The 16,232-nt window shown below is 35.6% G+C and overlaps 2 protein-coding genes and 1 pseudogene across 2 annotated transcripts; 1 reads left to right on the top strand and 2 right to left on the bottom strand.

The window, feature by feature from the left end:
* Nucleotides 1,838-3,052, top strand: LOC18594270 (serine/threonine-protein kinase fray2). Its single transcript, XM_018124295.1, has one exon. The coding sequence runs from the start codon at nt 1,853-1,855 to the stop codon at nt 3,050-3,052; it is 1,200 nt and encodes a 399-aa protein (XP_017979784.1). The 5' UTR covers nt 1,838-1,852.
* Nucleotides 7,420-7,617, bottom strand: LOC108662755. The gene has a single exon (XM_018124294.1). The coding sequence runs from the start codon at nt 7,615-7,617 to the stop codon at nt 7,420-7,422; it is 198 nt and encodes a 65-aa protein (XP_017979783.1).
* Nucleotides 14,154-16,224, bottom strand: LOC18594268 (annotated as a pseudogene).

Below are 16,232 nucleotides of genomic sequence, written 5' to 3'. Positions count from 1 at the left end.
TCAATGAGAAATTATAAGTGGATGAGCAGGCCAGTCCTGCCTCTTAACAAGAAAGAAACAAGTAGGCTGGCTGGGAATGTTTTACTTGATGATTCTTAATTTGGACATTTTTCGAAGTCTGAAAGCATTGAGCATTCTTGACCTTTCTCATAATCAACTTCAAGGCACAATTCCAGGATCATTGCAGTTTCTCTCACTTCTCATTGACATAGATTTCTCAAATAATAATCTCAGCGGCGCTATATTATTATTAGCGTCTGGGGGGCTTGAATTTCCGTTGCGCTTCGTGGTTGGTTTTCAACTTGGAAGCTGCTTTTTCCCTGTTTACCCGTATGTTTGCCGGTTTCAAAGGGGGGCGAATTTCATGCGATCATCATTTTGTTGTCTAGAACAGACATGCACAGATGGTGACCTTGTTGATAAAATGGGAAATATTTCTTATCGTCTGCTCTTTTGTTTAATGCCCCTTCCTGCAAAAGAAACGTATTATTGTGTGGTAAACGATGGTTGCATACGTTACAGCATGATTCATCTCTGCATTATTTTTCTAAAAGACTGTTGTCTCTAATGGTAATGGTTAGAAACCAAACGGAGGAAAGATTTGTGGAAGCTTTTCCTGAATCTAACAACCTTTTCTTTGGTGCTGTACTGTTGTTCTCTTCTTGTCACTTCCCAATGACAGAAAAAAATATAAAAATTTAATATTTTTTTTGGGAGGGTTTTTGTTCTTACATGCTTTCTAGGACATGCTCATGTTGCATGTTTCCCAATTAATTTTGGCACATAATGCCCGCTGCTATGTTTTCTCTTTCTTTGTTACATCCCTACTTACTCAAGTTCTGACACAATGTACCCCTCTTAACATTTTTTTTCTCAGCCAAAAAAGGAAAGATTATATTAATGAAAAAAGATGTACAAAAGATGGTGTCCGCTCACGGGAGCAACAGCACAATTTGCAGAACACATCCAATGAAAACCAACAGAAACATAACGAAAGCCCTTGACTGGCAGAGGCAAAGCCAACAAAAAAGCACCCAACGTAATGACAAAGTCCCCGCAGGAACCGCAGACCAGATTATAGACTTAAGCTGCATAGGAGAAGAACACCAAAACAGTAGAAAACCAGCAGAAAACCCCATCAGGGAACGCAGAGCTGAAGAGAGCAGAAACACCAGAGGAGCGGAGCAGAAGACTCAAAGAAGCAGCAATGAACACAGCAATAGCCCATCAGAGAACACTGCAGAAAATACAACACAGAACAGATAAGAAACAGCAGTGGTGGAAAAGTGTCATGACCAGGCAAAATGGACAACACCACCAGCCAGAGAACAAAGCCAGACTTTGGAACATAAAAACAGGAGGAGTGGGAGAGAAATTACGTACCCCTTTTAGCTGCCACATTTTAACTTAAATTTGGATTCAATTTTTGAAGCAGAAGCTCTAGACCTTGAACTCTTTTTTAAATCTTAACTATAGTTTTAACGTAATTAAGATTAATTATAAAGCAGAAGCTGTTATAACTTTGGTTTTCTTTTTTAGAGTTATTGCTTTCATATTACTCTTTTTTTTTTTGAAAATTAACAAAAGGAACTTCAAATTTCAAATTCAAACCATGAGTTAGAAATCACCAAAGCAATAAAACTCTACGCAAATTATAATTTCTAGTAATCCCAACAAAACCCACCCTAATTATAAGCACTAACCCAAACCCTAAGCTTAAACATTCTTGCTTCCCCAAACTCTAATTCATTTAACCACTGAATCCATACAAAGTCCTACCCTGCCCTCTTCAGTGTATAAACCACATCCATTGAAGTCACAGTCTTCCTCCTCGCGCTCTGTTACTCTTATTATGGGAGGTACTCGGAGTTACTCAGCTAACCCTAGAGATTACCAGCTTCTTGAAGAAATCGGCCATGGAGCCACTGCTACTGTTTACAAAGCAATCTATCTTCCTTCAAAGGACGTCGTGGCTGTCAAGTGTTTGGATCTTGATCGCTGCAGCGGTACTAATCTGGATGACGTACGTCGGGAAGCTCAAACAATGAGATTGATTAATCACCCTAATGTTCTTCGGGCATATTCTTCGTTCGTAGTTGACCGCAACCTCTGGGTAGTCATGCCGTTCATGTCGGAGGGTTCCTGCTTGCATCGCATGAAAACGGCCTATCCCGATGGATTCGAAGAGGCTGCTATCGCTTCCATTCTTAAGGAAACTCTTAAGGCTTTGGATTATCTTCACCGACAAGGACATATTCATCGGGATGTCAAGGCTGGGAACATACTGCTTGATAACAATGGAACAGTTAAGCTCGCCGACTTTGGTGTTTCAGCTTGCATGTTCGATTCAGGAGACAGACAACGTTCGAGAAATACCTTTGTGGGGACTCCTTGCTGGATGGCACCGGAGGTCATGCAGCCAGGAACTGGATATAACTCCAAGGCAGATATATGGTCATTCGGCATAACAGCATTGGAGTTGGCCCATGGTCATGCACCTTTTTCCAAATATCCACCCATGAAGGTTCTCTTGATGACCATACAAAATGCTCCTCCACGACTTGATCAAGATCGTGATAAGAAGTTCTCCAAGTCTTTCAAAGATATGGTTGCGATGTGCCTGGTGAAAGATCAAACAAAGAGACCCACTGCAGAGAAATTATTGAAGCACTCGTTTTTTAAGCATGCAAAGCGTCCTGAGCTTTCTGTGAAGAAATTATTTACTCCTCTGCCACGGCTGTCGAATCCTGCGAAACCCCTTCAGCTTAACGATGCTGCACAACTCGCTCTCAAGAATATGCCTTCAGCAGAACAAGAAGCTACATCACGGAGTCAGTATCAAAGAGGAGTTAGCGCCTGGAATTTTGATATTGAGGATTTGAAAGCGCAAGCATCTCTGGTGCATGATGATGATGATATTCACGAATGCAAAGATGCTGATCGAAGCATGAAATCAAGCCTTGGTGATAAGACTGCAGCTTCCTGTATTAGTTCTTCTTGTATTGTACTTTCCAATGATCAATGTAAGAGCTGGGTCATAATTCCAGCTTAGTTAGTTAGCTGCTGTTTTCTGGGTGTTTCCCCAGCTTGTAAACATTTTCACAGAATTCCTTCTTCCTTTGGATGCTGAAATAAAAACTCAATTATCTCAAAAAATAAGGCTGCAGCTTACTGTGAAAAATATGACTTATAAAACTTATAATTGCACATCATATACTGGTGTAGTACTAACAGAATGTGCCGTCGTGTAAGAATAAACAGGACATACCTGGCAGAGATGCATCAAGAACCTTTGGTTCCAAAAACGGCGAGCATAACCAGCGATACAAAGGATATTTGTATACAGAAAATATAGCATCATGTTGACAATTCAAGGTCAAAAAAATGCTGCTGTGGTAGATGGTTGTCTTCTAGATGAATTATCAGTATCAAGATATGTATACTAGAAGCTACAATTGGGGAGCCTCTCAAGATCCTTGCAGGTCCATGGTAAGAAAGGAGGATCAACACAGTATGTTTGCATGTTTCATATCTGACAAGTGTAACAACCCCTCCTCAGTCGCTACCGGCGTCCGAGACCTCCGAGAGATCCCGTCAAATCTCGAACAAGCCTAAAAAAAAAATTTCTCCATAACTCATTGTACATCTTTACTAATCCGTACTAATATTTGAACCATATATATATATTTTTATAACTTAAAATTTCACAAGAAGCATAGCCATTAAATTTTGACTTTAAGTCATAATATTACAATTAAATACATTGAGTTCAAGAATCTAAAATTTATGTTTTTATCAAAACTAATATTTGTTTACATAATAAAATCAAAGTACTACAACTCAATCTCTAACAGTGGAGCAACTCAAAATAAAAGGCCATGAGATGCCTTTACCTATTTGCGGTGAGCTGAACGCACTGATGATTACTCGTTAGGTCGATCTTTGTCTGCAAAAGAGGGAAAAGAGGGGTGTGAGTCTCACAGACTCAATGATCATCGGCTCCGTGAGTAGGGTGTAGATGAGAAACAAGCAATAGCAGATCAGTTGAATATAAAAATACAGGATTACAAAAACAATTTATTTCGAACGGGAGTTTGTGCCTTATATGAAAAACCGAGGATTTCTTACGCATTGTAAACACTTCAATTGGTAAATCAACCAAGGTAGATAAAAACTTTACTATAAAACAGATCAATAACCTTATCCAAGTCAATCATTTGAAATATTGAATTAAAATAATTTTACATGAAGAAAATTTCGCCGTCAAAATCAATTGATATTTTACTCAAATCAAATCAGTATATTCGGCAAGCTCCCATGAAATCGAATGTTAATCAAACTCATACGTAAATCAAAAATCACCTCCCACCGGAGGAGTTAAAATTCATTTCACCGTAAAAATAAGGAGAGTTGCAGAAAAACCATTAAATTCTGTTTTCACCATGCAAAGAAATATGAGTTTAAAAAACCAGAGATGCCACTCTCGAGAAGGGAATGAAAATAAACCCGTGGTTCCGCTACCACGTAATAACATCCGGGAGCATCGCTTCCACCGGATTCTCATGTGCCATGGCAGTCTCACGATGTTGGCCGACATCGGAGAATCAAACAGTCGTAACTGTGTAATCATCTGGTGGCCTAACCACGCATACATATATCACAGGTCGTGACCCCAACCACGCCTAACCGCCCGTCGGTGACCCAATAGTTCTCTAGCTAGAGCTCAATCGTGCACGAGGGTTACACTTAACCGAAGTAACAACCGGCCTACTCTCGAATCTCTCAGTTTGTAAAATCATTTTGAAATTGTATTATATCTTTAAAAGTTTGTCTCAAAATTATTTCCAAAGTATTCAACACAAGGTATGATAAAATCTATTATCATTTTCATAAAATAAATTTGTGCATGAATTTCGAAATAATAACTCGCATGGTGAATAAACATTATAATCATGGATGCACATTGCACAAATATAAGGCACAGATTTTGAGGTAAAATAGTACGAAAGGCTTGTTTTTCCATTTTGAAAACACTTTACATATAATTTATACATATATATTCAAAACAATTTCTAAACATAATTTGCATTCACAATTCTCTAAAATTGCTACAAGCACATACTATCCACAATTTTCGCATTTAAAATAAATAATACATATAAATATATATTTACGAAAATTTTAAAATAGACACCCCTTACTCACCTCAAAATAGCGGGATGTTACGTCGCTATTAATTCAAAGACGTATCGAGCTACTCTTTCTTACCAGTAGTTCGTTATTTCCTTCAGCCTTTCACCACAATGCACCATTTATTTATTTCTCTTAAATATTAAAACCCACTTAATTAATATATCTATTTTTTATTCTAACATTATTATTATATATATTTTTATTATTTTCTTACCTTTCTCTCCCGTTTCTTCCTCTCTCTTTTACTCGTTTTTCTCTTCCTTTCTTCTCCCTCCTTTCATGCACCAATCGGCTGCACTTTCTTCCCCTTTTTCTCTCACCATCGGCAGCTCTCAACCTTCACTACTGGCGGCTTGAATTCTCCTCTCCACTTCCACCGTTGGTCAGCTCTAGATCAGTCCAAAGAACTCAAATTTTCTCTCTTTTTATTCAGCCATTTTGTCACCAAAAACCAAGCTCTCTCTCTTTTTCCGTCAACCACCACAACCCAACTCTTTCTCTTTTTCTTTCCTCAAAATCCAGCAGCAACTTAGCTTTCTTTTCCCTTAAAATTTGTAGCAAAAATCTCCTCTTTTGACTCCTCTAAGTGGCAGCACAAATCCCTCTTTCCCAGCTCACTCTTTCTCTCTTTTTTCTTCCTCCTTTCTTTCTCTGCTTCTCTCGTTTTTTAGCCGGCCTTCTCTCCCTTTTTATTTCTCTCCATTTGCTCCTGTTAAGAAGGAAGAAGAAAGAATGATTTTCACGTGGAAGGGAGAAAAGAATGGACATGACAACTTTTGTCCTTTTCTCCCTTCTTTCACTCAATCTTTCTTTCTTTTTTGTTACTCTTTGCCGGCCCCTACCATCATTCACCATAAAAATTTTACTATTACTTTGACTCTTAATAAGTCACATGCAGCCATCCATTCTCATCTTCTCTCTTTTCATCTTTGTTTCTTCTTTTCCTTATTCAATTCTTTCTTTCCTCTTTTAAATGGCCGGCCCCCCACTCTTTTATGTCTTCCATTGCTTGTTCAATCACTTCACACAAATAAACTTGCTTGACTACTATACGGGATTATGGGGTGTTACAACAAGAATCCTCAGGTTCTTGAGAATGGCACTTGATGCAAACTGAAGCTGATGAAGACTATTAAAAGCCCCCAAAAAAAAGAGCACAATCAGTTCAAGAAAATAAAATATAAGGGCCATAAGAATGCAAAGCAGTGCCAGTAAGACTAAGCATTTAATAACAATGGATGATATGTAAAGTAGCAGTGGCGGCAGGGAGTTCAGGATTGCAAATTTCAACTTTGCTTGGCTCATTATTGCAAGATAATGATCAACTTTTCACATCTATTTGTAATGCAAACAGTTTTGAGTAGACAGAGGATAAAGGTGCTTCTAAATGACTAGCCTTGTTTGGATAGCTTCAACACCAATTTGACATTTGAACATCTCTTGAAAAAATTGTTGCGCCATGAACCATACAAAAAGAAATGGCATCAACTCTTGATGATAGACTTTTCACTTCATGGTACCTATATGTGCACGCAAGTGTGTGCATGTGCACATTCGCATGTCATCACTGTCTTTGCCCCTTGTGTCCTTTCGAAACCTCTATCCCATCTGGTTGTCTTTTTCCCATCAAATTCTCATCAAATACATATCATAAAGTATTTTATTTCATTCTTCTTTTATGCACATTGACAGCATACATGTTAAGAACAGAATGATAAGATTTCTACCCATCTAACCATAGAAAAAGGAGCCGTAGCCACACTAAGTTGGCTACACATTTTGACACTGGTTGAACCAAATCTGAAAATACAATAACAACCAATGTTAGTTACTAACACTAGAAAAGAAAAGAATAAACAGGAAAATGTAGCCTTTTGTTCTGATATTTTGCGATTGAATTCTTCAGAATGAAGAGTAATTTTATAGGGTTTAAAATTTTATATCATGAACCAAGACTTGTAGCATTTGTTACTGACCAACTGTTGTGGAAGGGATAAATTTATTTTCACAATCTTTATTTTGAGTTAATTTAATTAATAAAGATAAAAGTACTCAAATATTTAGCCGATGCTCTGTTGTTTTGTTACGTTATAGCTCCAAAATGTTTCTTTCTCGCAAAGCAAGTTCAGTAATATACGAGCTTATCTCCTTGCAGGCCGAAGACTTGGTTATTAATTGTAGATTTCTTTCCGGTATCTTCACAAGTCACTCTTCCTGAAATACTGATTACAAGCGTGATAGATATGAATTAACAGGGAAATAGCTCACTACAATAGGAGCTCCTTTGCCTTTGGATTGGGATTTGGTTTCAGGTTTCTCCGATGACGACTTCTTCATGCAGGCGACCTGTGCATCAACAGAAACTCGTGAGAACGCTTTGGGCAGAAAGCAACTCAAAAAAGCTGAGACTGAGAAGCGAGCCATTGGGATGTGTGTCTTGAATGTTTACTTGTTGAATTAACTGATGTCGCTTTGATAAGTTGGGTGCTTTGTTAAGCTGAGAAAAAGCTGGAACGAAAGACTCAGTTGCAAATAGCTGAAGGGTAACGTGAAAATAAAAAGTGGAAATTGATGAACTAAATGTATAAATAAATTTATAATAATCTAAAAAATCTATCATAATAGAAATGTAGAACATAGAGCGTACTTTGATTTCTGATTCATAATTTAATAACGAAAATAATACTAACCATTTATAATTTATACAGATCACATTAACTATTGGTACACATTGTATTAAGAAATTTATCTCTTTTTTTAGGACTCTCCATGAGTGAGAATTTATATAGACGTAAACAAAAGATGAGACTTAAGTTTCTTTTATATAGGAAATCCCTGGTCTCACCCATCATAGAATTTTATCCTATCCTGCATAGATAGGTAACAATCTTAAATAAAAAAAAAATACTTTTATAGGATTTAAGGTTTCTTCCATAACCCTTTTTTTTTTTAAGTCCACATATAATATCGGAGTCTAACCACTTTATTAGATGATAGTATAGACTATAATATTGTCATTTTATCAAAAGACCAAACTATCTTAAAGATGCTGTGAAACCCTTCAACTTAAAATGCTGCACAACTAGCTCTAAAGAAAATGCCTTCAGCAGAACAAGAAGCTACATCGCAGAGTCAGTATCGAAGAGGAGTTAGCACCTGGAATTTTGATATTGAGGATTTGAAAGCGCAAGCATCTCTGTTGCATGATGATAATATTCTCAAGGGTAAAAATGACGATCGAAGCATGAAATCAAGCCTGGGTGATGAGGCTGTTGCTTACTGTATTAGTTCTTCTTGTATTGTAGTTTCCAAATTGATCTATGTATGAGCTGAGGAATAATTTCAGCCTAGTTAGTTGTTAGGTGCTTTTTTTTTACTAGGTGTTTCCCAGCTTGTGAACATTGTAGCAGAATTCCTGCTTCCTTTAAAAGAAGAAATAAAAATTCAATTATTCAAAAAGAAGAAGATGAGGCTTATTCAATTATTCAAATTCTTTAGAATGGATGGAATCACTCATTACCTTTTTCCTATCCAATCCAGATGAACTGGTCTCCAGAAAGTAGCATCTACCACTATAACAATTTTCCTCTTTCGAAGATTTTCTAAATGGTGTAGATTTCAATTTAGAAGAACAACCTTTGATTTTTTTTAAGAAAATAAACAGCAGACTTCTTAAGAAAATAAACAGTTGACTTGGAGAAGGAATAATAAGGAGTTCGTTGAATGTGTCTGTCATTTATAGAATACAAAAACATATACACATATATCTCAATCAATTCTACCTAATTCTAAGTCTTAGAATCTGTGATCCACTTTTAGTGGAATTTGATTTACACTAACTTAAAAAAGTAAATATATGGAGAATATTACAATTTCATTTCTTAACACTCCCCTCGAGTTGGAGAGTGAATATCATGAAGTCCCAACTTGTTACGTAGTGTCACAAATTGATCTTTTCCCAATTCTTTTGTAAATACATCTGCTAACTGGAAGTGCATAGGTACATATGAAAGATTAATCATTATGACTTGTAGTTTTTCTCGAACTATGTGACAATCTGTTTCAATGTGCTTTGTACGTTCATGAAAAAGGGGATTCGTTGCAATGTGCAAAATTGCTTGATTGTCACAAAATAATGGTCTATGAGCTACTTACGGGACCTTTAAATCTTATAATATAAAGCGTAGCGAAGTCAGCTCCAAACATGTGTTAGCCATAGCTCGATATTCAGCTTCTGCTGATGATCTAGAAACATTAGTTTGTTTCTTAGACTTCCATGAGATAAGAGAATTTCCAAGGTAAACACAATATCCCATAATTGACCTTCTTGTGGCATGACAACCTCCCCAATCTGAATCACAAAAAGCTTTCAAAGCAAGATTGTTTGTTGAAGGAAATAATAAACCTTGACCTAGAGTACCTTTGATATATTTGAGAATCCATATAGCTGCATCCCAATGAGGTTTTCGAGGCCCATGCATGAATTGACATAGTGTTTGAAAGGAATAAACTTTGTTAGGTCTGGTAATGATAAGGTAAATCAATCTACCAACCAATCTTTTGTATTTAGTTGGATCATTCAGTAATGTTTTGTCTGTAGAAGTGAGCTTCAAATTTTGTTCCATTAGGAACTTGTGTGGGTGCACACCAAGAAGTCTAAATCTTGTAAAATGTCTAGTGCGTATCTCCTTTGAGACATAAAAATGCCTTTCTTTGAACTGGAGAATTCAATAGCCAAAAAATATTTCAAGGTTCCCAGATCTTTGATACAGAAGCATTTGGGAAGAAATTTTTTAAGATGTTCAATTTCTTGAAGATCATTTCTTGTGAGAAATATGTCATCCACATAGATAAGGCTTGCAGTAAATGAAATACCTTAGCCTTGGTGAAAAGAGAATAATCAGCCTTTGATTGTTGATAACTAGCTTTCTAAATGGTATCTGAGAAAGTGAGGAAACAATTTTTGATGCATGTTTGAGACCATAAATGGATTTGTTAAGCCAACATACAATGTTCTCCCCCTATCAACGAAAACTAGGAGGAGGCTTTTTGTATACTTCTTCCTGTAGGTCACCATGGAGAAATGCATTCTGAACATCTAATTGGTGGGCGAACCAATGTCGAGCAACGATGAAAATGAAAAAACAATAGAGTGTGGTGAGTTTGGCTATAGGAGAAAAAGTTTCTTGGTAATCGATGCAGTCAACTTGAGTATATCCCTTGGTGACAAGACAAGCCTTATAACGCTCAATGGTGCCATCAGACCTATATTTGATTTTGTAAACCCATTTGCAGGTTTATAACCATCAGGAAAGGGGACCAAGCTCTAGGTGTTGTTTTGCTGTAGTGCTTCTAATTCTGCATTAATGGCCTCTTACCAATGTGGATCAAGGATAGCCTAAACATAAGAGTGAGCCTTAGTGTGACCTGAAATGTTAGCTAAAAAGGTACAATAGGCAGAAGAGACACAGGAGTAAGAACGAAAATGGGAAAGAAGATATCGAGTACCTGATGCAGAACTTGGTGTCATGGTAGAGTGATTGACTTGTGCGGACAGTATGGAATCTCTATGCCATGCCAAAAGTTGTTTAAGATGAAGTGATTGTCGCAAAAGAGGGTCAGAAGTAGCTGAAGGGTTGGAAGTAGTTAAAAGGTCTGAAGAGGTGGAAACAGGTTCAATGGGTTCTGTTGGAGGTGAGTAGATGGGGGTCATGGGCTCATGTATGTTAAGCGGCTCAGTGGGCTGAGATTGAAAAGATGGAATGTTCATGGAAAAGGATGGTGGAGAGTGCCAGTCCTCCATGACGTTAGGAAAAGAAAATGGCACCACTAAATTGGGATTTGGTGTAGTCGAAATAAAAGGAAATGTGGTTTCAAAAAATTTGACATCACAACTTACCAAAAAATGTTTAGTCTCCAAATCAAAAAAGTTTGTAACCTTTTTGACCAATTGGGTATCCTACAAAGATGCAACATTAGGCACGGGAATCAAATTTATGGGTAAGATGAACAACGGTTGCATAACACAAACAACCAAAACTTTCAAGTGATCAAGTGATGGTGGATGATTGTATAACAATTCAGAAGGTGATTTAGAAGATAATAGTGGTGATGGTAATCGATTGTAAGGTAGACAGCGGTCAATACACATTCTCCCCAAAAGATGAGGGGTAAGTGAGATTGAAAACATAATGCTCATGCTACAGTTAGAATATAGTGATGCTTGCATTCAACTACTCCATTTTGTTGTGAAGTGGAAATACAAGTGTGTTAATATTTGATGTTGAGAGATTGAAAGAAATTTCTCATGGACAAGAATTCTTTGCCATTGTCTACCGAAATGGCTTTAATCGAGGGACGAAATTAAGAATGAGCAAAAACAATAAAAGACTATAAAAGATTTTGAGTTTCAGACTTATACTGCAAAAGAAATACCCAAGTGCACCTCGAAAAATCATCTACAATGGTAAGAAAAAAACGAGCCCCTGAATGTGTGGCCACTTTGTGTGGACACCAAATATCACAATGTAATAAATCAAATGGGGCATGAATTGACATAGAACTAGAAGGAAACGGAAATCTAGTTTGTTTAGCCATAGGACAAATAGTGTAATTATTATCAAAAGAGATATTAGGAGAAGACAATAATGGGGAGACTAATTTAAGATGAAAGGGTGACGGATGTTCAAGACGCATGTGCCACAAATTTAAGGGTTAAGAAACATGATAAGAGACAATTGTTTGTTGTAGTGAAGACATGTACTACAGGCCACCATGCTGTATACTCAAGCCAATCATCTTCCTCGTAGCCAAGTTTTGCAAAACATAAAAAGTCAAAAACAAAATGGCAGAACAGTTTAAAGCAGTAGTAAGTTTGCTTACAGACATCAAATTTAAACAAAAAGAAGGAATGCATAAAACGTTATTGAAGGTGATATCTGAGTTGAAAGATATGGTGCCAGTAGAAGTGATTGAAGCAGAAGATCCAGTGGGTAAATTTACAATGGGTATTGATGAGGATTTTGTGTGAGTGAAAAATGTGGAATCAAAAGTGATGTGGTCAGTAGTACGCTATCCAAAATCCAAGGCTCAGTAAATATAGAATTAATTAAAGTATTTGGAAAACGAGACAGACCTGCAGCGTTTGCATAAGCATCATTATTACTAAGAGCATATTTTGGGTTATCTTAGACAAGGCACGAACAATTTGTTGAAGTTGGTCTATGGAAAACCCATGTGGAAAGTTATCAATGTCTTGTGAATGGACCCCTTGTGTAGATTGAGAAGATTCTATTGCATTAGCAATAGGAAATGAATTCAATGCACTTCTTTGGGACCCCCGTTGCTGCTGTCACGAATGGTTGTGTCGATTACCTTGGACTTCTGTGTTGTTGGAAGCCCATGTGCCATTTTTAAATTTGCACCTATCTTAAGTATGACTTTTTCTGTCACAATATTTGCAATGAAATTTTAAAGTCCAACAATTTTCAATTGTATGACCTTTTCTACTGCAATGCTCACAGTGCTTATCTTTGGATTTATTCAAAGGGTTATTTGGATGACTCTGAATTGCAGCAGTGATGGAAAAACTTTCAATTGGTTCAAATGTCATTTGCTGTTGCGTTTCATCTTGAATAACAAGAGAATAGGCTTGATGTACATTAGGTAGTGGCAACTTCATGAGGATGTTCGAACGTAAAACATTGAAGTTGTCGTTGAGGCCCATGAGAAATTGCATCAAACGATCTTCTCCCCTTTGTTCATTATGTGCTTTCATCTGGTTGCAAATGGGAAGAGTTCAATATGTATCTAATTCGTCCTAAAGCACTTTGAGTTTTGTGAAATAAGTCAAGATTGTCATGGTACGTTGTGAGAAAGAAGCCAATGATTTTTGGATCTGATAGATTGCTGGTGCATTCTTTTGTGAGAACATCTTTGAAATCTTCCCACACTTGTTGGGCGGTACTTGCATGAACAACCCCTTTGGCTAGATCAGGTTCCATCGAGTGAGTAAGACATGATAAAATCATGTTGTCTCATTGATTCCATAGAGCATATTCTATTGGTTGATTTGTCTCTGAATGAGGCTCAATAGATCCATTAATGAAGCCAATTTTGTTCTTGGCTATGAGAGCATGAATCATAAATTTACTCCAGGACAGATAACTGGCACCATTCAACTTGATTGGAACAATCAAATGATTGGGATGATATGAATGATGAATAAAATACGGGTTTGATGGATCTATATCGAAACAGTTGTTCGTGCTGTTTGAATTTTTGGAATGGGATTTTCCTGATGAAGTTTGATCTTTACCTGCCATTTTTTAAGAAATCATGTAAACAAGCACTAAAACATATGCTCTGATGCCATCTTAAGAAAATAAACAGCAGATTTGGAGAAGGAATAATAGGGAGTTGGCTGAATGTGTCTGTCATTTACAGAATACAAAAATATAGGCACATATATCTCAATCAGATCTACCTAATTCTAAGCCTTAGAATCCGTAATCCACTTTAAGTGGAATTTAATTTACACCAACTTAGGAAAGTAAATATATGGAGACTATTACAATTTCATTTCTTAACATCACAAGCCCTGAAAATAGATTCTGCAAAAATATAAGTATCAGAAAAACATATAAAGATCAAGAATCAATACTAAAAAGCTACAGAAAAATGCTTTTATCAATGCTTTAAAGCAGAGCTTTAAAATAAAACAAACACAAATCTATGATAAGTGCTAACACTATAATGCCTCTTTTAAGCAAAGCTATCAAGCCACTAAATATTATTTATACCTAAATTTAATACGTAATATATACAGATCCTTACAACTCAAAAGTTCAGAACTCAACTAACAAAATATTCCCCCTTCGGATTCCGTCCATTCTCACATGCATGCACACATGTACAAAAACCATCAAAACAAAGCTTTCAAGACGCAAAATTTAACTTAATTAAGTTGAGAAATTGCATTGAAGCTTTGGATAAATGTCTTGAATGAGCCATCTTGCCATGAATTTGTAAGCCTGTTGTGTCAAATGAGAACCATCGCAATTAAGACTCTTACCAAGATTGAAACACACCAATACTCTAGAAACTCCACATATATGCATAAAGCTGAAGTTATAATCTCCTCCAGTTCCACAACAAGATTTTTGTATCGATTTGATATTGAAACCTGTTTAGACTCAAATGATATAATTAAAGAAGTCAGAAATAATTATGAGCTTAATGGTGATTTATAGGATTAAAACATTTTGAATATATATCTATGCGTAATGGCCGAAGAAATTAAAATTACCAAGTAGTTTAGCGTTGCTTAAAAGCTACTGGTAAGCTTGATAATAGTTGCCATAGACTATAATCACATTGGGATTTTCTTTTTGTAGCTCTTCAATGGCTTGTTGGAGATGATGATTGTGATACATTGACAAGATATTCAAGTCCTTTAGGCAATGAAATTTATCTTAAGCAATAGTATCACTGGTTTGGAATACTGTAAGAAAGATAGGCAAACAGCCTATTGGTAAGTTTCCAGGAACAATTAATTGTATGGCACCATAGTCAATGGTTCTCTGCAAATCAATAAAATGACCCAGATACTGATAATTAGCTAGCAAGTTGACAAGCAGAAAAATGACTGTATTTGTCATGTTTGTTAAGTTATGTGTCATTGAGATTTTACAACTCATTTGAAAATGACCTTATAAGAGTTAAAAGTACTTAAAATTTCAATTGCATCAAGTAGTTTTAAAATTATACATTTAATTGGTCATTTTCAAACAAATTAGAATTAATAGTAAAATTTTGATATTATCCCATTTATTGATTAATTAGGAAACTTACTTTGAGGGCTTCTTTTATGGCTAGGATAACATGGGGTACTAGGGCTTTAACCTCTTCATGGGTCTTGCCTTCAAATAAGGCATAAGTATAGTCATTCGTTCCAATCTCTCCAATCATGAAAAGAGCTGTTTTATGTTTCTTGAAGCAATCTATCCAACACCAAACATAATAAAGCCATTAATATTGTTATATGTGTGCATTGGATGTTAAAAATTATTCTTTATGATGATGTTAATTATTAACTTTAAGTGGATAATAGGATGACAAATAAATTATTTAAATGTGTCTTAGTATAGGATATGATCCAATCTCTATGATTTCTTTTACACTACTAAAGGGATATCTTTTAAAAATTGTGTTTAGTATTTTCATTTGTATAGAGAGAGATAATATTAGAATTTAATTAATCATTCACTTTAAGCGGAGAATATATAAGATGACAAACAAAGGATGACTCATGTTTCTAAAATATAAAATACTTCAATCTTGTTGAAAATGGAAGGATTATTTTAATCCTATGGTTTATATAGGATTATGGGTTAGACATCCTTACTAATTTTATGCCTATTTTTTTACCTCTACAAGGTTACATAATTCTTTTAAAATTTTATATTTAGTATTCAATGCATAGATATGATTAAGTTTAATCAATGAAAAGAAGAAAACTGTTCTCTAACTATACCAAACAAGATATATAAGATGAGAATTATCTTATTTTATATATTATTAATTTTACGCACATGAAATACATGGTAAAATAAAATCATCTAACTTACCCACTTTCTTCTCTTTTTTTATTTTGTTTCTATATAAATGCATTCGTATTATTCCTTGTAACTAATCAATGAACTAATGTCCATATAATTGTTTATGAATCAAAAATATATTTAATTCCTGGGATATTCTTAGAATAGGTAGTTAACCATCATTGTGGCCTCGAAATGTCTCATTGTAATGGTTAGACATAGAGTAAAGTTGTTAAATAAGTATTTATTCATTTTACTTTGTTTAATCAAATGTTTATATTTTTATTTTAAGTTAAATAAGATTTAGAACTAATCGTCAACTTAATTAAAATGTCATTTGTCATTTTATACTACATAATGCTGATATGACATACTGATATGTAACAATAGATGATGGCGTGGTTTGCTGATGTGATATGATTGACATGGCCATGTGATAAT

This window comes from Theobroma cacao, chromosome 7 (assembly GCF_000208745.1).
Source record: "Theobroma cacao cultivar B97-61/B2 chromosome 7, Criollo_cocoa_genome_V2, whole genome shotgun sequence".
In the NCBI taxonomy this organism is placed as follows: Eukaryota; Viridiplantae; Streptophyta; class Magnoliopsida; order Malvales; family Malvaceae; genus Theobroma; species Theobroma cacao.
The sequence above is the reverse complement of the archived record's forward strand: the minus strand, read 5'-3'. Positions and strand labels throughout refer to the sequence as shown.

Bases quoted from the DNA above. Each gene is read 5' to 3' on its own strand.
- LOC18594270 (XM_018124295.1), top strand. From the start codon at position 1,853: ATGGGAGGTACTCGGAGTTACTCAGCTAACCCTAGAGATTACCAGCTT.
- LOC108662755 (XM_018124294.1), bottom strand. From the start codon at position 7,617: ATGGCTCGCTTCTCAGTCTCAGCTTTTTTGAGTTGCTTTCTGCCCAAA.